This window comes from Mytilus galloprovincialis, chromosome 2, assembly GCF_965363235.1.
Source record: "Mytilus galloprovincialis chromosome 2, xbMytGall1.hap1.1, whole genome shotgun sequence".
NCBI lineage: Eukaryota > Metazoa > Mollusca > Bivalvia > Mytilida > Mytilidae > Mytilus > Mytilus galloprovincialis.
The window spans coordinates 53,887,332-53,910,722 of NC_134839.1; the positions used below are offsets into that span (position 1 = coordinate 53,887,332).

Sequence of the window (23,391 nt, forward strand, 5' to 3'; positions counted from 1 at the left end):
AAAAAATCATGGTTTGTTTGGACATTTTTATAAATCAAGTCTTGTTTTTAAATTATTTGCAAGTAAGTTTTAAGTCATGAACAAATAATCACTCACAGAAAGACGTCAAATCCATCAACAAAAGAAAAAAATTAATAGACGACCGACAACGCACAGAATATCATGTATGTGTTCCGGACCATATGAGTATTTGGACCATACGCATATATCATGACCATAAGGGTATACTAATATGGTCCAACCATACACGTATGGTCCAAATACTCATAAGGTCCGGAACATATTTTATTTGCGATCACAAATGCACGAAGACGTCCATTTCTATGTAAATTGGGTCGATTTTTTTATATAGATAAGATGCATGCGTTTCTGTTGCCAAGTGTTTTTCACAAGTATAGTAGCAGTATAGCAGAACGGTTTAAGTTTCCTATATACACCAAATGATACATTTTGCCAATACAATAACGTAAATGCATGCAAATTTCACAAGGTTTAATCCAAATAGCTTTCTTACTATCCAATAACTTTCAAGTACGAAAAAGACAGGGCAGAAGTATATTTTGTCTTTATGTTTCGTATTTGCACAACTTTTGAAAGTGGATTATGCATTCGTTCTAAAATAAAATTAGACCAGATAAAAGTTAAAAGATTACATAACTCGACAATCGCAATTGTTAAATCCGAAAAAGATAATCAATCAATACATGCATTCAGTAAGTCATTCTTTTTTCTGAAAGAACATGGCTTTGCGATATCTTATTATGAAAATTGATTGTCGAAACATAACAAAAACACAAGTAAAGGACGTTTAATTAATCAATATAAATCAAAACACAAATTCCTGATTAGTATTTCGAATTATTTTATATAGGCGTTGAGAACCTTTGGTGACCCCACGGTTTAAATGTTTATATTAAGGACGTCGTGAGCAATGGGCGTTATAGACGAACGTTCACCTAATCTGTCCCAGTCAATGGGATATTAAAGTGCGCCAATCAATGTCCATAGCCACACTGTTATGAATTCGATACTAATTTAATTCTAAATTCCATTTTAACCGTAGAAAACCATGAAAAAACGTTGATGACGTCACGGTCACATGACTAAATAATGTTTATGGGCTCATAACAAAATAACGTCAGCCAATCAGAAGATGCGTTACATCCAAAATTAAATTATTTAATGAATGGCTATTATCTATTTTGAATTTATTGAACCATAAAACTAATTTTTGACTCTTCACATTGAATAATCCGCGAAGCGGATTATGTTAAATGTGAAGAGTCAAAAATTAGTTTTATGGTTCAATAAAATCAAAATAAATTATTGCCATTCATTATAAATAAATTTCTATCAAAAATAATGCTCAAAGAACTTTTAATACATTTATTATTTATATTAACAATAACAACGTGCACACATGTTGGCGTATGAATACACAACGCCAGAGTGGGCGTGTCGCCATCAAAATTGACAACATTGAAAATAAAACTAATAATTTTAACCAATCAGAAGACAGTAAAAACACCAAATTTATTTATTTTCAGTTAATTTGCTGGAATCCTTTAAAATAAAATTCCAGGTTAGGATATCTATTCAGGCCTTAATAAAATTAAATTCTTCAGACTGTCAGGATCTGTCGATACCAATTCTGCCCTAAGCTGATTCTAATTTGTAAGAATTATTTTTTTGTACGAACATCCATTCTTGTTATCTGAAGAAGTATCAAATAATAAGATACGTTAGTTATTAAATTTATCAATTTATTATGAAAGGTCAAAACAAAACAAAAAAAAAAGATCAGACAAAAGTCATCATTTTTTGCTATTCTTCTCGGAGATGACTATTTTAACGAGTACTACATGCATGTGAAGCAGGGTCTATTTATTCCTTTTGGGCATTTGGTCTTCATTGTTACTCGATTCTAATGTTGTAGTTGTACCTGCTAATTTTGTAGTGACGTTTTGCTTGAGATTTATTTTTCAATCCCTTTAATGCATGTTTCAATCAATCATAGTTTTACCTATCTGGCCTGTCACTCTTCATGATGATAGTTGCTAACATTGCCTTTATGTTTGGGTCCGTTTTTGTTGTAAAATGTCTTTGTGGTGAGATTCATTCTTGTCGTTAACCAGGGTTGTTGTTTTTTTTTTTTTTTTTTTTTTGTGGGATAATTATATATTCTTTTCGTTAACCATTCCTATGGAGTTAATTCCTGTGTTTTGTTCAAGTATCTAGAAACCATTCTTGTCTTCAGATCGATCTTTTGCGGAGACACTCAGTGTCACGGTGCTGAACGTTTTGTTCATCCGACATATTGTTACTCAAAATTAACCTTTTAGAATAGTTTAATTATTTAATTACAGATAAAAAGACTTCAATAAACAAATACTTCAATAAAAAAATACTTCAATAAAAAAAATACTTCAATAAAAAAATACTTCAATAAAAAAATAATTCAATAAAAAAAAATCAATAAAAGAAAATGTCAAACATTTCATCTGAATGTTCAAAGTTTTCCAAAAAGGTATATTGGTGAAAATTCCATACTGTTGTTATAGGCTAGCAAAGCATTATGATACTATATAGTATTATGAAGAGCAATATTTATTTACAATATCAAAACATATATACATAAGTGTATATATGTTTCTGGCTATATCAAGGATTTGTTAGAATACATCCTAGGTTATACATGATTATCAAGAGGGGATTTAATACAAATCTATCATTTGGTGGATCTCCCTTTAAAATGCTCTAAATAAATCTCGGACTATTAGTATTGTAGTTAGTATAATAGTCCCAGAAATAAATGCAATAGTTCTTGTTTTTTGGATACACGTTTCAATTTGTGTTTGATATATATATTTATATCAGAAAAAAAATCTGAAAAAAGCGCGATAACCGTTGTGAATATTGCGGAAATACGTCACAAAGTAACCGTGATTGGTCAAATATTACTTTCCATGTTGCAAATATTTGAAAACGTTTGAAACGGTATATTATTTTCGTTTAAAACTGATAATCCTATTTTAACACAGATGTCAACAATATTTCACAACAAAAATTGAGAGCAAATTGAATGAAAAGCAGGTAAATAGCAGTATGGTGGATTTGATTTAATTTTAAAGAGAAACATCATTTTGGAAACACTCTTTTTAAAATTATTCATGTTCATGATGTTGAGGTCTCTCATTCTACACATGAACAGCAGGAAACACTCAACACAAGGGTTCTTTATTTTTGCTGCCAAGTATATTTCCTACTTTGTCGTGTCAAAAGCATCTTGAGCCTCTCTCCGTAGTACGGTAGAACCGTCATCCATAAACAACCCCCCCTCCCCCTCATCTATTTTGTTTATTAGTTGTTACTGGCTTTGAACTAGCTGTCAGATAACAGTGAGTACTCTCAGATCTGTTCGTAGTGTCTTTTTGTTGTCATGATGTACAAGTACCCGGCCACGTCCACTTGTATTTTTGTCCATCTAATGAGTTAAGCCTTTTTCAACTGATTTTTTATAGTTCGTTGTGAACTTCGTTCTTATGTTGTACTGTTATACCACTGTCCCAGTTAGGGGAGGGTTGGGATCCTGCTAACATGTTTAACCCCGTCACATTATTTAAGTATGTGCCTGTAATTCAGTGGTTGTCATTTGTTTATGTGTTACATCATGTACATCAATGTACATATTTGTTTTTCATTAATTTTTTTTATATAAATAAGGCCGTTAGTTTTCTCGTTTGAATTGTTTTACCTTGTCATATTTTATAGCTGACTATGCGGTATGGGCTTTGCTCATTTTTTATGGCCTTACGGTGACCTATAGTTGTTAATGTCTGTGTCATTTTGGTCTCTTGTGGACAGTTGTCTCATTGGCAATCATACCACATCTTCTTTTTCAAAAGTCATGTACAATTCAGTATACTTATGATCAATCATAGTCATAAGTTTTTTTGTGGAACTAACTCCTAGGTTGTAGTGACGCACACCACCAAGTCCTCTAGATGGTTTCAATCTACTGTACTGCAGTGCGCTCAAAGATGGAGTTTTTGAACTGGTCCGTCTTACTGTGGGGAACTATTTTTAATCTTAGTTTCTTGTGTATAATTCAGAGATTAGTATGACATCCATTATCACTGAACTAGTATACATATTTGTTTAGGGGCAAGTTGAAGGACGCCTCCAGGTGCAGGAGTTTCTCGCTACATTGAAGACCCATTGGGGTCTTTGGCTGTTGTCTGCTCTATGGTCAGGTTGTTGTCGCTTTGACACATTTCCCATTTCCTTTCTCAATTTTATTTTATGACCACTCGTTTGTTGTTACAAACTTGTTGGTCTATAATGTTCTCAGTTACAAAGTTATTGTATGTTGTTGCTCTTATCTTGTTTGGGTCTGTGAAATTTTATAAGATCATCTAGAGGAAGCACTGGTATCTTCCCCTCAACCACTTTAAAAAAGAAAATCAGTCGTCATCTTGATTGAAGTGACAGAAGCTGAAGTTCTGATAGCATTTTTGTCATGTACATATAATTGATCCGTACTCCATAATAGATCTTACGAGTCTTATATATGCTGTTTTCCAGCATCCCTAGGACAATGTTGTAGGTTTCACCTAACAGTCAAGGGTCTAACTTAAAAGAGTTATTAGAGAAAAATAACATACATGTTGTTATTGTGGGCTAAAATATCAAAAAACTGTGATAACATATATGTATGTTACATGTTTCAAAGGGAAAATATACAACCTTTCTTTTGTTAAATTTTTCTCTATTTCTATTGAAATTGTATACTAATCTTTGTCAAGATATAACAGCTCATAGTTTACCAATCATGCATAGCACACCTATGTTATTACAGGAAATATATTCCTGCAATGTACATGTATTATGACCAAAGGGTGTTATTACCAGTGGCGGATCCAGAAATTTTCATAAGTGGGGGCCCACTGACTGACCTAAGAGGGGGCCCGCTCCAGTCACGCTTCAGTGATTCCCTATATAAGCAACCAAATTTTTTCCCAAAAAGGGGGGGCCGGGCCCCCCCCCTAAATCACCTCTGCTTACAGCTTTTCTATATCTCTTTAAAGGCTTTGTTCTGGCTTGCATAAAAAATTTATTTCAATTCATTGAAAGAAATGATGATCAGAGCTTGTAATGAGGCACTGCGCAAGATACCAAGTGTCTCATTTACTCTCATATAGTAAGTTACATGCTTGTAATAACTAAGCCTTGTTATTATAGCTTATTTTGCCCATAAAGGCCTTGTCTGATTGATTTACCATGGTTGGTCAAAATTGTGTTAATGGAATTAGAAAATTTGTTATGAAGGTAATATATTAAACTACTGCGCAAAGTTTTAAGAATTCCCAAGTGCCCATTAAAGATAAAATAATTATGATATATTTAACTGATAACAAACATATGTTATTACAGATTAAGGAAAAAAGAGTAGACAACTCTTGAAAGTGTCTGTAATAACACATGCATGTTATTTTTCTCTGATAACATATTAAAGTTAGACCCTTGACTGCCTAAAGAAGCCTAGTATGGAAAGGGATATACATTGTAAAAGTAATATTGTAAAAAATACTGCTCTAAGATTGTTATAAAAAAGGAATATTACTAGTGTTATAATAATTGATGAATACCATAAACATGATAAAGAATCGCTCAAATAATTATATGCAAACAAGACAATGGCACCCAATAAAAATGAAAGTAAATAAGGCTACGCATTTCTTATGCCACTGCCAGAAAATATGACAGCTAATTATCGTCAGATGTCCAACATTGACATACATGTACATGACATAATTCGATATATGACGTCACACCAACATGATTGACCATACCATTTTTTGAATATAATCCTGTTCAATCTTTGGCTTTTTATTTGAAAAAGATACAGCAATGAGGAGAAACTTGTATAAATTAAAACGTGGACATACATGTACATGTACTTGTCCCTCTGGCACAGTTGGTGTTGACACATGTGTCCCTCTAGCAGCAAAAGTCTTATAAAATCTTTGTTATTATTGAAATAGTTTTTGAGAATTTAAACTTGTCAATGATAAAGCTATAAAAATCAAGAGAGAACATTTTCCCGCAAAAATGTCAATGGTAAATATCTTGAAAACAAGCACATTGACCATGTTGACATATATATTTGTTTTGCTTTTTTAGTTCCTTTATTTATCCCCTATCAATATATAATAGTGTTATGAAAAGCTTGTTATTTTGAAACTGAGTTGCTAACTTCCTTAAACACTGATTACATTTGTAATTATCTCTCTATCTCTTAACTGTAGTGGGGACTTGGTGGCAGAGTGGTCTTAGTAGTTACTACTGTTATCACTAGCCAGTCAACACTGGTTGTGAGTTCGAACCCAGCTCGTGCAGGTGCACTCAACTCCAAACTTAAATAATTAATTACTAGGATTGTCAGTTTTCCTATCAAAGGTTGGTGGTTTTCCCCAGGCTCTCTGGCTTTCTCGGCTATAAAAAAACTGACCGCCATGAAATAGATTAAATTCGGTGCTTAAAAATGGCGTGAAAACGCCAAAAAATCAATGAAAATTAATCTTAACTGTAGTAAATATAGTGACAGTTATGTTAATTTCAAAGTTCATTAGGTGTTGTAGGTTTTACTAAATAAAATGATTTTTACTCCACAGGAATGCCCAGACAAAAGCGTGGCATACTTGGTGTGAAAAAAGATCCCAAAAACCAGATCTTGTATTTTGGTAATAATGGAGAAGAATGGCCTTCTGATGATTCAGAGGATTCTGATTATCTCCCTTCTGACTTAGAAGATGATCAGCCTGCCTCTTCGTGAGTGGAAAATTAAGCTAACAAATTTGCCATTTCAGAATCTAATGCATCCTGGGTAATATTTTCAAAAGTGTACACCAAAACATCTTGATTGGTTAGAAATGTCATAAACAATGGGAATTCAACCAATGACGTAATGTTATTTTCATTCTAGGGTACAAACAATGAAATTACCCATGATCCTTTAGATTCTCAAAAGGTGAATTATCATGATCAGTAGACACCAAACAAAAATAATAAATTAAAATAAATCATGTGTATAAAAATAAGAAGATGTGGTATGTTTGCCAATGAGACAATACCTCATAAGAAACCAACTAATGTAGAAGTAACCAAAAAAAGGTTACTGCCTGTAGCATTCAACTATTCTGAACAATAATCAGCAAAAACCATACATTTTGTAGCAAGATATAAACATGATAAAAGGCTCAAATATAACAAATGTAAAACAATTAAATCAAGAAATCTTTTTAACAGAAACAGCAAATACATATTCATCATGTACATTGTACATGTAAATATATATTATGGTAAATACCAACAAAATGCTACTACTGAATTACAGGCTCCTGACTTATGACAGGTCGTAGCACATACATGTATAAGATTGTTGGTTTTCCCGTTTGTTTGGTTTTACACTAGTAATTTCGGGGCCCTTTATAGCTTGTTGTTCGGTGTGAGCCAAGGCTCCGTGTTGAAGGCTGTACATTGACCTATAATGGTTTACTTTTATAAATTGTTATTTGGATGGAGAGTTGAGTCTGAGTTGTCTCATTGGCACTCATACCACATCTTCTTATATCTATAAAAATGTACGTAGTCTGTTTTTTTTAAATATAAAGGAAGATATTTCTGTGATAGAATTTTTTATTCTTTACAAAGCAAGTGCATGCTAGTTTCATTATTTTCTTGTGTCATTCTGCAAGGTACAAGTGAGTGAAGTGTTTAAGGGAGTTCGCTTCTCATTTTCAAAGTAATTAACTTTTAAAAACACTAGTTTATATTGATAGGGAATTAATTAAGGAATTCAAAGAGCCAAAAAACTATATAGGTCACCGTGCTTGTTTTTGAGATATGAGTGTTTTACATAAAACATATACCAGTAATTTATATAAAATGCTTAAAATAATGTACAAATGTATGTAAAATTGATCCTTGAAATGGGGTATATGTCATAGAGACAACATCATAGACCTGACCAAAGAGCAGTCTTAATGAGCCGAAGGCATTTCTAGTATTTAGTTTTTGCAAGTAGCACAGTTAAAATCACAATATTAACTTCAAAATATGCACATTCGTTAAATAGTAAATTAATAATAGTACAAATAATTTGTATATTGAATAATATTGTGATTTTTTAAAGAGGCACTAGATGTCAAATTCATGTTCACTCATTTTAATTAAATTCTCATGTTTGATTTATAACAATATAAGATATTTATCCAAACTATTAAAAGTATAAAATAAACAATCAACAGGGCACAGCCATTAAAATACCTTCGTTTTGTGTGTATTTTAGTCTAGACGCAATCTAATTAACTATCCAGTTGACCTCTTAAGTCATCCGATGACCATATAAGCGATGTAAACATAAATATAGATATAAAAAGCAAACTCGTGCTGTTGGATTTTTCTAGATCTATTTAATTTCATATATAGATGAAAAAGCAATGTATATATGTACAAAATGTATCAGCAAATGATCAGATATAACAATGCGAGTTCTTATTATTGCGATACTTAAACAGTCACATTAATTGCTAATGTAAAAACCTTGCAATAATTTAAAATTTACAGTAGATACATGTTTCTATGGGAATACCTAAATATTATTTTAGGAAGAGAAAAAAGAAGCAAGATAAAGGAAAAACAAAAAAACAAGTTATAAAAGAAGACAGTGCAAAAAGTGACAGTTTAGATATTTGTGTGGATTTACCTCCCCTGCCAACAGAAATTTGGTTGAAGATTTTCCAGGATGTTGTATCAGTTACAGGTCCACTGCCATTTCTATGCAGGTAACATCTCTTTGCTGTTGGTATTTGTTTACATGCCTGGCTCTAATACTTTCCACTGGGAGGAATATGAGCCATGTATTACAGTTGTTCCCAAGTCTTTGAGAAGACAACTGGAAATTTGGACAAAATTTTTCAGAAATACTGTAAAAGGTCATTTATCCTGCAATTAGGTGTTCTGCTATACAGATACAGCCCTACAGATATCGCTATGCTGTATCTGTATACTATACAGATATCGCTTTTAAGCTCCGCCCACTGTCGTACTGAGTATTGTATGAACCTGTGTGACCTCAAAATGTGTATTGCAGTCGAATTCCAATGACGTATCAATTGAGAATTAACGATTACTTTTATCGTTCTGTTTGTTTTCAAACATTTCTTTAGAGCAATAATAATCACACCAATTTTCTGATACCATACACACATGAACACTAGTCTTTTCTGCAATAACAACTATCGATTTCAAAACTTAAATGTGTACGATTTTTTAACAAAAACAACCATGTCAATTTCAGCATGCATGCTTAGTGAATGTAGAGTCTGAAGCGAAGGACAACTCTTACACTTCTGTTTCAAATTGGACAATGTTTTTCTATTTGTTTTTACTGTTGAAACTAGTTATTATGTTAAAATAGATAATTACTCACCTTGAACGATGTATTATTGTTGACCATTCGAGATTCTTTTTTTTGCGAACCCGCCTTCAGCTGAATGAGTGATTACTGTATCGTATTACTACACGGGCCTCAAGGGATTGCTAATGAAAATAAATGCAAAACGTTTGTTTTTGTGTCTTTCAAAACACAAATAATATACAGAATTAATTACAGGATAAAGACAATAACTGTTTAGTGTCTTTAAATATCAGATGTATTTGTACTCGGCTCGAAACAGGTGTAATAGCTCGCTAAAAGCTCGCATACACCTTATTTCCTAGCCTCGTTCAAATACAGCTGATATTTAAAGACACTTAACAGTTATTGTCTATTTATCCCAGTAATGATTATCACTGGAATGAACCAAAACAATTTTTACAGGACTTTTGCCCTATGTCCAGTGACCTTTGAAATGTCTTGTATTAGTATTGGTTTCACTGCAAAATACAAAATGTAACTAAAACAAACTTCCATTTGTGGGTAAAATTTGGTTGTCTAAAAGGGAATCACCCCCCTGTATCCTCATACATGTACATTGTATTATGCTTAGCTCATATTAGATATGTTAAGGATGTACTTAGGTGAGGTTTCAGAATTTAAAAATCCCATGTTCGGAATCCTTTTTGTTTTTCAATACCAGACAAGGTAAAATATTTTGCCCCATAACACCCATTTATCTTTTCATATAAGACTTAATAGCTAATAAAAGGTCATCTAACAAAATTTAGGCAGATTCATGATTTTCCTTCTTTTGATTTGAGACCATGATAACACCAATGCAAATATAAGGTAAAAGTCCAAGTCATCCTTTTCCTGCCATATTTTATATATCAAATATCTCGAAAAGGAACTCCATGACCTATTAATATTTTTAGCTTATTCTGATCCTTAACTAATTCTCTTCAAGCTTAAAGTATCAATTTTTAATTCTTGATTTATTTAGTTTCAACTTAAGGATGTACACCTCTGAGGAGCCAAAAATTTCTAGAATTAAACTTTTGTTCTTAACCTGTTTTTTGGGTTTATATGACTGTAAAAAAATAATTGGTGAAGAAAAAATCCTATCGTGGTGCACTTCTTTTTTTTCTACAGCTCTTTTGAAGTACCCAATTTTTCATCAATTTTTGCCCATTTTTGGGCTATTATCGTGAAAAAAATTACAGTTCCACAATTAAACTTTTTGTAATACTTTCAATAAAGATGAAGTGGACCAATCTGAATAAATTTAACTTAAAAAAACTATAAGTAGGTGTTAATATAAGAAGGTTTTGTCATATTTTGATGCTTTTGTGTGGCAAATTTACCATGCTGTCAATTTTGTAAATTTGTGATTTTTCTCTGTTTTTAGATCAAAATGGATATGATCTCAAGATTTTTGTTATAAATGATTGAAAAAATACAGAACTAAGTAATTTGAAAAGATAAAAGTTATATGGGATGTACATGTGTCTGGTAAAATCATTTTTTGTACCCCTATTATTTTCTCAAATGTTTGGCTAAAAAGACTGCCTTGATTGGTAATAAAATTTGAAATTTAATTACTCAAAAACTACTGAATGTAAATACTGAATTTTTTCACCGATTTTAGTTTCCATTATAATATTTATTAGATTAATTGCTATTTTCCACTTGTATCACATATTTTGGAAATAATTCCAGAACGAGATTTCAAGGAGACTGAACGAAACTGAAAAGTCAGAAGAATACATCCTTAAGTATGTATTATATTTTACATTAAAAGAAAATATATGAACTATTGTAACATACATTTGTGTACTGTAAGGTTGGCTTCTCATCTCCTTTCATTTATATTGAATGTATTATTTTCATCAGGGCACAGAAAGTATGCTCAAGCTGGAAAGAAATAGCCAAGGATCCTTCCTTATGGAGAAAAGTAGACCTGACCTATGGATGGATTAAACAAAAGGAAGAAACTCTTAGATGGTTGAGTGAAAACAGACTTTCACAGTGTCAGGACATTAATTTATCAAACTGGACATTATCAAGTGCATTGTCTCTCATTGCTGAGAGATGTCCTCATCTGCAAACTGTAAATCTTTCCCATTGTAAGAAGCTAACACCTGACGGGGTTACTTCCCTTGCTAACAATTGTAAAGAACTCCAGGATATAGATTTCTCTGATACAAGTGTAAGTGTGATATGATTACTAATTAATATAGGTTCAAAATGTTGGAAAAATGTTTTAACAGTTGAATATTTTTATGCCCCATTTATCGGCATTATGCTTTCTGGTCTGTGCATCTGTTCTCGACTCCAATCTTAATTGACTAGGATTCTGATTGTCAGTTTTCCTGTCGAAGTTAGGTGGTTTTCTCTGGGCACTCCGGCTTCCTCCACCAATAAAAACTGGCCGCCATGAAATAGCCTAAATGCAGTGCTTAAAAGTGACGTTAAAAACACCAAAAATCAAATCAATCTGTCATTATCTGTGCATCCGTTCATAAGTTCATTTGTCCATCCGTCTGTCCTACTTCAGGTTAAAGTTATTGGTCAAGGCAGTTTTTTTTATCAACTTGAAACTTAGTACACTTGTTCCCTATGATATGATCTTTCTAATTTTAATGCCAAATAAAAGTTTTTACCCCAATTTCACGGTCCACTGAACATAGAAAATGATAGTGCAAGTGGGGCATCCGTGTACTGTGGACACATTCTTGTTTTGTCATCATTTGTAGGTGTTGCAATGGTGGCATATTTATAGAAAGAAGAAGGCTTATGGTTAAATCCTTGAAATACAAACTGATATATGTGCTTCTTTTAAATTCTAGATGTACATAAATTAACTTTATTTTCTGATATTTTGTTATTTGATAAATATGTGGTCATTTTCTTTATACTAGTAATTACATGTATGTTGTCTTTTCAGAAACTGGTTGAATAAATAATAAATAATTTATGTACACAGTAAATAAGCTCAACAAAATACATAAAATGAATATACATGACATAATGTTCAACAGAACATATATATATATATATATATATAAATGATATTTATTTACAATTTTACACTTCAGATAACATCAACATCCTTGAAAGAATTGATCTTGAAGAGGTTCAGTGAATTAAAGAGAATTGATGTCAGCTGTAATAAAAAACTTACAGGTTTTACAATGGTCTTGGATACAATAATGGTACATATAAATAAAACAAAGAAAAGGGGGTATGATTGCCAATGTGACACTGACAACTATCCAACAAAGTTCAATCAAATAACAAAGATAAAAACAATTATATGTCACTGTACAGCCTTCAACAATGAAAAAAACTAATACCACAGTCAGCTATAAAAGACAGTACAGTCATGGTACAAAATGTAGACTTTTCAATAATGTAACTAGAATTTTTTGAAATATCATTTAAAGTAGCTTAACTCAATCAAAAGACGTATTAACAAAAACAAGTAAACATACACATGTTTGGATAGTTTGTAATTTTACAGCTTTTTTCAAACTGTAAGACTGTTGTAAACTTATATTAATCCATTTCCTATAAAGGTTTTAGTATGTTTTAGTCATATTTGGTGGAATATTCTGAATTTGTCAAAAATTTATATTCCATCTTAGTGTAAGGTACAATCAGGGACAAAAAGACATAACTATGGGTAGGCACAGTTAGAGTCGAAGGTATTTTCATCTCCATTTACATTGAGAAGTTAGTCAGTAGTACATGTACTTCCTTAAAAAAAAATATGAACAACAATAATATAAAAAGAATCGTGTAACCTCCTTCAAAGGTTATCTGAGTATCATCTTTAAATAGTGTCTTAGCCAGTTTGTATTTAACCTTTCAAAATTAATTTGCTATAAACTTTACTTCATCAAATTGTTTGCTTTCAGTGATGAAGCTATTTTGTTAACTTTCACTTTTGTAGAAATGTCCCAAATTGACAGTGTTAGACATATCAACTCTTGAGAATGTACCAACATATGTAACCATTGATATAGAGGAGTTCCAAAAATCCTGTCCTAAGCTGAAGGTCCTTAGAATGGGGAACAACAGATACAAAGGCACTCCAAAAACAGATGAGGAAGTGGTAAATTTTATTAACAGCTAGCTGGTCATTTCTTATAGCTATCAAGCTTCTATGTTTATCTCATAGTGATCACATGTGCATTAGTGTGTAAGGACCATCACTAGCAAGGTCAAAACAATGACTGTCAAACAGATTATTTTAATGCAACATTGTGTAGAACTTCATCCTGATTGGATAAAGCATCAAACTTCAAGGCCTAAAATTTTGTATTTTAAGAGTTGTATGGTTCAATTTTGATTTCAAGGTCACAATTACCCATTATTGGTTCAGTACTGTAAATTCAGATATTATTGTGTGCATTTATAGTGGTGATTTTGTCATTTTAGACTAAAATGGGATTTTATTTTGGCGATATTGAGAAAAATGCTGTTCAATTCATACAAAAAATTTAAAAATGCAAGTTTAAATTATTGCTATTACAACCCTGTTGCATTTTTTCGCAATAATAAAACATGGTTATAATTTTAGAATACAGTATGTTGGCAGTAAATGTAAGTTGCAACAATCAAATTGCCAATTCATGCCTGCAATTCTTCAAATACAGAAGGTATATAATTCTTGATTATATTGTAGAATGTCAAATTATGTGTCAAAACAGTATTTGGATTAGCCAAATTAGATGTTTTCTTATAGAACATATAAAAACATAAAACAAATATATACTTCATTTGCTTATTTTTGTATTTTTGTTTTGCAGGAAAAATCTGCAGGCTTCCCAGACTTAGAGGAATTTAATATCCCAGATTTAAGTGGTAGACATACTATGCATAACACCATAGTATATGATGTTTTCAATAGGTGAGCTTCTGTCTTAAATGTTCATCATTTTCAATTATTTATCTTGGAGTGATATTTACATTAATGTCAATCCTTAGAGGTAAGGACTCATACAAAAAGAAGATTCTTATTCTCCTTCAATTAAAATATTGGAGAAATAGAGCTTTTCTAATTTCGTTTTCATCGAACCGCAAAAATTGAAAATTTTTTGGTCGTATATTGGTATCACGTTGGCGTCGTCGTCTGCGTCCTCGTCGTCCGAATACTTTTAGTTTTCGCACTCTAACTTTAGTAAAAGTAAATAGAAATCTATGAAATTTTAATACAAGGTTTATGACCACAAAAGGAAGGTTGGGATCGATTTTGGGAGTTTTGGTCCCAACATTTTAGGAATTAGGGGCCAAAAAGGGCCCAAATAAGCATTTTCTTGGTTTTCGCACTATAACTTTAGTTTAAGTAAATAGAAATCTAAGAAATTTTGATACAAGGTTTATGACCACAAAAGGAAGGTTGGGATTGATTTTGGGAGTTTTGGTCCCAACAGTTTAGGAATTAGGGGCCAAAAAAGGGCCCAAATAAGCATTATTCTTGGTTTTTGCTCAATAACTTTAGTATAAGTAAATAGAAATCAATGAAATTTAAACACAAGGTTTATAAACACAAAAGGAAGGTTGGGATTGATTTTGAGAGTCGAGATCCCAACAGTTTAGGAATAAGGGGCCAAAAAGGGGCCCAAATAAGCATTTTTCTTGGTTATCGCACCATAACTTTTGTATAAGTAAATAGAAATCTATGAAATTTAAACACAAGGTTTATGACCATAAAAGGAAGGTTGGGATTTATTTTGAGAGTTTTGGTCCCAACAGTTTAGGAATAAGGGGTCCAAAGGGTCCAAAATTAAACTTTGTTTGATTTCATCAAAAATTGAATAATTGAGGTTCTTTGATATGCCGAATCTAACTTTGTATGTAGATTCTTATTTTTTGGTCCCGTTTTCAAATTGGTCTACATTAAGGTCCAAAGGGTCCAAAATTAAACTTAGTTTGATTTTAACAAAAATTGAATACTTGGGGTTCTTTGATATGCCGAATCTAAAAATGTACTTAGATTTTTGATTATTGGCCCAGTTTTCAAGTCGGTCCAAATCGGGGTCCAAAATTAAACTTTGTTGGATTTCATCAAAAATTGAATAATTGGGGTTCTTTGATATGCCAAATCTAACTGTGTATGTAGATTCTTAATTTTTGGTCCTGTTTTCAAATTGGTCTACATTAAAGTCCAAAGGGTCCAAAATTAAACTGAGTTTGATTTTAACCAAAATTGAATTCTTGGGCTTCTTTGATATGCTGAATCTAAACATGTACTTAGATTTTTGATTATGGGCCCAGTTTTCAAGTTGGTCCAAATCAGGATCCAAAATTATTATATTAAGTATTGTTCAATAGCAAGAAATTTTCAATTGCACAGTATTCAGCAATAGCAAGAAATCTTCAATTGCACAGTATTGTGCAAAAGCAAGAAATTTTCAATTGCACAGTATTGCACAATAGCAAGAAATCTTCAATTGCACAGTATTGTGCAATAGCAAGTATTTTCAATTGCACAGTATTGCGCAATAGCAAGAAATATCTAATTGTACAATATTGTGCAATAGCAAGAAATTTTCAATTGGAGTTATCTTTCTTTGTCCAGAATAGTAGTTGAATTAACTTAAATCATTGTTTTATACAATATACAATGTATATTCACTTTTACTACCAACTGATAAATTAAAACAATCTTTACCATTCAGTGATAACAAGCATTTTTTTTATATTTTAATATATTATGATGTATTTAAATGAGTAGTTATTGTTGCAAACTCCATTAGTAATTTGAATTGAGATCAGTTTTGGAATAAGGGAAAGAGGGATGTGAAAAAAATTTGGGGAGGTGGGGGTTCAATTTTTCTCATTTCAGATTTCATAAACAAAAAGAAAATTTCTTCAAACATTTTTTTGAGAGGATTAATATTCAACAGCATAGTGAATTGCTCAAAGGCAAAAAAACAAATTTTAAGTTTATTAGACCACATTCATTCTGTGTCAGAAACCTATGCTATGTCAACTATTTAATCACAATCCAAATTTAGAGCTGAATCCAGCTTGAATGTTGTGTCCATACTTGCCCCAACCGTTGAGGGTCCAACCTCTGCGGTCGTATAAAGCTGTGCCCTGCGGAGCACCTGGTTGAATTTAGTACAGACTGCAAGACTCTCATGGGTAGTTACAATCAGGGGTCGTAATTAACACTGGTCCGGTGGTCTGAGACCAGTAGATTTTGTCAGCTGGTGGTCAGGTGGACCAGTAGAAATTTGTCAATAAAAATAAATTAATTTTAGTGAATGTGTTGGGTACCACCTTAATACGGCTGTTTGTCTTTTAGTCGTTTTCCGTTTTTTCTGTCACGGAATTGTCAGTTTGTCATCGACTTTTGATTTTGAATATCCCTTTGGTATACTTAGTATTTCAAATCTCTTTTATTTTGAAAACCTGTCTCGTCATCATCATTTTAACTTATGAAATGGATAAAAAGTAAAGTTAGATCTATCAAATTGAAGAACAAATCTGGTAAATGGAAGGTTGAGCACTTAGAAGAATTTTAACCAGGGTCTGTCCAAAGTCAAGTCTGATATGCATAAAACCACTCAAGTTAAGATATCCAATTGACTGAATTGCAGTTCTAGTATATTGTTGGACATGTAGAAAATCTGTTGGTTCAGAACAAATCTTAACTTAAGTAGCTTTATGCATATGGGTATAGGCCTTTAAAAGCTAACAACTGGTATTGGTAAAGCCCATACAGTAACCTGTAGTTGATAACATATTTGTCTGTTGGTCTCTGGTTAATAGTTGTCCTAATGCCATTTTGCCATCATATCACATCTCCTTTTTAGCTCATCTGGCCCAAAGGGCCAAGTGAGCTTTTCTCATCACTTGTCGTCTGTTGTCGTTGTTAACTTTTACAAAAATCTTCTTCTCTGAAACTACTGGGCCAAATTTAACCAAACTTGGCCACAATTATTATTGGGTATCTAGTTTAAAAAATGTGTCCCTTGACCCAGCCAACTGACCAAGATGGCCTCCATGGCTAAAAATAGAACAAATGAAGATTTTGGCTTATAACTCTGAAACCAAAGCATTTTTTCTGCAAATCTCACATGAAGTAAAATTGTTAAGCAAGTCAAGATCTATCTGCCTGGAAATTTTCAGATGAATCGGACAACCGTATAATGGGTTGCTGCCCCTGAATTGGTAATTTTAAGGAAATTTTGCCGTTTTTGGTTATTATCTTGAATACTATTATAGTTAGAAATAAACTGTAAACAGCAATAATGTTCAGCAAAGTAAGATCTACAAATAAGTCAACATGACCAAAATGGTCAGGTGACCCCTTTAAAAGGAGTTATTGCCCTTTATAGTCAATTTTTAACAATTTTCATTATTTTAGTAAATTGTTGTAAATTTTTACAAAATATTTTCTTCTGTAACTAAAGGGCTAAGTTTATAGATAGATAAAATTGTAAGCAGCAAGAATGTTCAGTAAAGTAAGATCTACCAACACATCACCATCACCAAAACACAATTTTGTCATGAATCCATCTGTGTACTTTGCTTGTATGCACATAGACCAAGGTGAGCAACACAGGCTCTTAAAAGAGCCTCTGGTTTTTAGCTCACCTGGCCCTTTCTCATCACTTTTCGTCCGGCTTCTTCGTCCGTCGTTGTCGTTAACTTTTACAAAAATCTTCTCCTCTGAAACAACTGGGCTAAATTAAACCAAACTTGGCCACAATCATCATTGGGATATCTAGTTTAAAAAATGTGTGGCGTGACCCAGCCAACTAACCAAGATGGCCGCCATGGCTATAGAACATAGGGGTAAAATGTAGATTTTGGCTTATAACTCTAAAACCAAAGCATTTAGAGCAAATCTGGGGAACAATTGTCAATCAAGTGAAAATCTATCTGCCCTAAAATTTTCAAATGAATCGGACAACCAGTTGTTGGGTTGCTGCCCCTGAATTGGTAATTTTAAGGAAATTTTGATGTGTTTGGTTATTACCTTGAATATTATTACAGATAGAGATAAACTGTTAACAGCAATAATGTTAAGATCTACAAATAAGTCAACATGACCAAAATGGTCAGTTGATCCCTGAAGGAATTATTGCCCTTTATGTCATTTTTTACCAATTTTTTGTAAATTTTTGTAATCGTTTACAAAAACCTTCTCCTCTGAAACTACTGGGCCAAACTTAACCAAACTTAGCCACAATCATTATTAGGGTATCTAGTTTAAAAAATGTGTCCGGTGACCCTGCCAAACCAACCAAGATGGCCACCATGGCTATACATAGAACATCAGGGTAAAATGAAACCAAAGCATTTAGAGCAAATCTGACAAGGTGTTAAAATGTTTATCAAGTCAATATCTATCTGCCCTGAAATTCCCAGATGAATTTGACAACTGGTTTTTGTGTTGCTGCCCATCCCCCCACCCCCAAATTGGTAATTTTTAAGGAAATTTGTTATCTTGAATACTATTATAGAGATAAACTGTAAACCGCAATAATGTTCAGCAAAATAAGATGTACAATTATTGAACATGACCAAAATGGTCAGTTGACCTCTTAAGGAGTTATTGCCCTTTATAGTCAATTTTTAACAATTTTCCTTAGTTTTTACAAAATATTTTCCTCTGGAACTAAAGGGCCAAGTTCATTATAGATAGACAAAATGTAAGTAGCAAGAATGTTCAGTAAAGCAAGATCTCGAAACACATCACCATCACCAAAACACAATTTTGTCATGAATCCATCTGACGATCTGTTTTCTTTGTTTTATATGCATATATACCAAGGTGAGCGACACAGGCTCTAGTTTTTGGGGAAGACGGCTTCAAGCCGTCAATCCCCCATGGGGTTGACCAGAGTGACATTCCCTCACATCATTCATTTTGTTTTTATAGTGTGGAAAACCCCCCCAACAATCTTACTGAGAATGATGAGATGGGGAGACACAAATGAATAAATTGACTTTAAACACTTTTTTTTTACACATTTCCCTTCTGTTTCTCTCGAAATTATCGTATATTGAGCTCTCCTTTACACTATTTACGTTTCTTTTACAATCAGGAAAAATCAGTATGACGAGATATTCTAAATATATCCAACCTACATTATATTTTATAGTGACGTCATTGTTGGAATGCCACACTACGCATAAGCAGGGATATCCTTCACTGGTTATTTAAATCATTCTCAAAGATTGTGCACTTATTAAAAAATAGTATTTGTTAAATTTAAACATAATGATGTTTGCTGTAGATGATTCAAACATCAACATGCAATACTTTAATTTGCAACATCTTTCAAAGTAAACAGGAAGTCCGAGGGGCTACATGAGATCGGGGAGAGAAACGATCTTTTCCATTTTTTTTCTGTAAAACTCTGTTTTGAGAATCTTCCTCCAATTCAGGAGCACCTCAATTTATCAGCTAATTATAAACACTTAAAATGTGACATTTAGTATAAGTAGTCTTCCATTAAAACTAAATTTTGTGTACCAACATAATTATTGTAATAGTTACAAAAAAAAATTACAAATGTTGCATTTTGTAGTTTAAACCTATTTATTCATGAAATTTTACAAATATTTCAAAATGTAGGATTTGGAAACAATCTTCACACAGTTTACATCAATCATATTGTTATTTTTATTAGTACCTGTATCCCTGTGATGAGAAATGTAACTGGGAACTTTATCAATGGAAATTCAAAACTGAATAGATTTTTCAGTCCTAACTTTCTTAAGAAAAAAAAATAAAAATCTTAAGAGTACTGTCACAAAAAATGGAAAATGGCCCTAGCCTGCAGTTCAGTCGTACACTATTAAGATTTCAAAAATATTTGTAGTTGTTGTTAAATGACAGAATTCAACTAGTTGAATTTTAGATAATTAACTATCAACTTTAATTGAATGTTTAGATTTAGTAGACGCAGATCTCTTCCATTGGTCTAAATTGAATCCTAAACTAAAGAAACAAAATAGTGTCAACCTTCCACATGTTCTAGCTATGAAGACTATCAAAAGATAACCCCCCCCCCCCCCCAAAAAAAAAAAAAAACGAAATAGAAACAAGGGCCGTCTTTCCCCTCAGAGCTATTCAGCTCTTTGATTATTGCATACTCATGGTAATTTGTATTAAACACAGATGCTTCCAATGATAGCAAGGTAAATGAAAAGAAAGTATATATGGTTATCAATTTCTACCACAAAATAAGTCTGTGGACATGAAATAAAAACAAAAGAAAAGGCACTTTATTGCTGTCAACAAAGAACAAAAACTGCAATTTCAAGAAAACCCCTTGCATTGGTTTGAGCAGAATTTTTTTTTAAATAATTACACCATAGGCATATCTGTAGGTGTTTTTCTTTTAAAAAAAAATGTATTGCACAAGTCTGTTCTTTGAAAGTTTTGTTGATGTTATGATCATATGGCCATTTAATTTTTTTACAGAATTTTACACAAGTCTTTTAAGCTGAAGGTCTTAGATATCAGAGGACGATGTAATGAGTCATATGCTGTCCTAGAAACTATACCTGCAGCAGATTTAGAGAGCTTGCATGTTGGTCTATCTTCCATGTCTTATGATGATCCATATATGGGCCTCTTTCTAAAAGTGAGTAAATGTATAATGAAACCAGTTCAAAACTTAGTACCGGTATACAGTTATCAGAAAATTCAAAACTGCATATATTAAAAGAAGATTTTAGGTATACTTCAGTGAGACAGGATCTCAACTCTAGTTTCAGAAGACTTCAAGAGATCAACCTATTACTGTTTAAGAAATATTTCATTCAAACCATAGATTTGTTGGAATATTTACATGCCCTAGGTATATTAATTTTATCCTGAGCATCATTATTTGGTTAAAAAAACAAAAATAAAAAACAAAAAAAACAAAACAAAAACAAAATCACAATGTGTTTACTGTTTAAGTTAAAATCCTTCTAGGTGATTATTTTTATGTCTGAAACCGAGGGGGAATTAGGTTTTACCTTTGCCTCAACAAAAAATTATGATACTTGTACACAATGCTTATTACCACATAACACAGTTAAGTTTGAATTTTGGTGGCATCACTTAAACTTTCAAGAGTTATGCTCCTTTACACATGGAAAAATTGCTGAATTTTTACTTTCTGTTCTCTAACACAAGTTAGGATCAACCACATGTTATGAAACTTATACACAATGCTTATTGTAACCACAAAACTCAGATCAAGGATGAATAAGGGTAGCATCACTTTTACAGTTCTTCAGTTATGTCCCTTTATAACTTTATATATGCCAGCAAGGGCATCATCTGTGTTACATGAACACATTCCCCATTAATTTATATGATTATACTAGCAAAAGTGATTTTCTTTGTAATGTAGTTATAGTTGAATATTAACTTTGATGAATCAAAACTTGTACTATTTCAGTGGAGACACAGTCTAAAGACAATAGATTTGTCTTGGGTTCAGAATGTAGAACTAGCCATTCAGGAACTAACCAGTGGGCCATCATTACCTCTAGAAAAAATTCAACTAACAGGATCTAATATTGAATACAAAGATCTCAGGTAAAATATTTATTTATATATAGTCGTTGCTTTTTTCTAAAAATTTTGATATGATAATTTAATTTTTGATGATAATATTCATACTTTTTCTATATGGAAAAAATATGAAAAGAAATTGCTTCCAATTATTAGTTGGTTTACAGAACATGAAAGGAAGAGTATTTTATTTCTGCTTTTTATCTTAACAAGGTTTTCATTGATGTATTTGGTAATGTAAAATACCTTGTATATTTCAATACAAGGTTCATTGGTGACATACAAGACCTCACATATTTTAACATGATTAACAATCCATAGTGTCAACATTAGTTATACTCTTATATGTTCATTGGCAACGGTTACATATATTTTGGAAATATGAAGAAATATATATGATTCATCAAATTTTTTAACATGAAACTTGTTGGTGAAGTCTTTCTCTCTAGTTCATTAAAAGGGAATTTTAAACAAGAATGTGTCCATAGTACATGTATGCCCCAATCGCACTATCAATTTTCATGTTTAATGGACATATCATGGGGAAAATGTTTACTAAGGTTCAGACAGACGAACAAATGAAGGAATGAACAGACGGACAAACAAACAGGCACACAGACCAGAAAACATAATGCCCCTCTACTATCATAGGTGGGGCATAAAAAATTCTCCTGGAAAAACAATAATTCATTGATTCTTTTTGCTGAACCAAAAATTAAACTCCTAGTGATGAAAATACATGAATAAATACTGATTAATGACACACATTGTCAAAGGAAGAGAAAATAATACCAAATTTTATGTCAATATAAACTATCCAAGAACAAATTTTTAGTTTTATTTGTTCAAAACCTCAAAACCAACTGTTTTTTATGATAGAATTAATTTCCTTTGCAATAAATTCATGCATTTGATAACTGATTTTTTTTTTAGGACTTTGCTGAAAAAATGTCCAAAATTGAACTACGTTCAGCTGGAATCTTGTCGTAATCTGGTTAGAGGTATTAAAAGGTTGTATAAAGATGAGGACATCAATGTGCTCAAGGAGAAAATAAAAAATCTGGGAAACATCTAACAAATTTATGTTATATCGATATTGACAGTACAGGCAGCTAAAAATGTCAGGACTACTTATAGTATATTTTTTTTATTTTTATACAAATATTTGAAAAAAAATTCAGTTGTTGAAATATTTAAAAACGTATTTGATGTTGATTTGTTTTTATTATTTATATCCATTATTTATTAAAAATAATTAATTGCTCTGATTGTTTTTTTTTTATTTTAAATATTTTTTAATAGCTTACATGGCCCTAAGCCCAGAGAACAATGTGCTGTCATATTCATTTGAAATACATCAAGCTATCATCCTTAAACTTTGAGGAACCTTTTCCTTTGAAGTACCTTT

General features: G+C 32.0%; 1 protein-coding gene across 2 annotated transcripts; it reads left to right on the top strand.

The window, feature by feature from the left end:
• Positions 1 to 2,942: 2,942 nt before the first annotated feature.
• On the top strand, positions 2,943 to 23,246 carry LOC143063838 (F-box/LRR-repeat protein 6-like). Of its 2 annotated transcripts, none has more exons than XM_076236226.1 (10): positions 2,943 to 3,093; positions 6,675 to 6,831; positions 8,670 to 8,846; positions 11,336 to 11,651; positions 12,541 to 12,657; positions 13,398 to 13,559; positions 14,257 to 14,357; positions 20,898 to 21,060; positions 21,868 to 22,007; positions 22,917 to 23,246. In XM_076236226.1, the coding sequence occupies exons 2-10, from the start codon at positions 6,677 to 6,679 to the stop codon at positions 23,056 to 23,058; spliced, it is 1,473 nt and encodes a 490-aa protein (XP_076092341.1). In that variant the 5' UTR covers positions 2,943 to 3,093; positions 6,675 to 6,676; the 3' UTR covers positions 23,059 to 23,246. The 2 variants fall into 2 exon arrangements, with proteins under 2 accessions (XP_076092341.1, XP_076092342.1); XM_076236227.1 differs by having other exon boundaries at positions 2,948 to 2,997.
• The last annotated feature ends 145 nt before the right edge of the window (positions 23,247 to 23,391 follow it).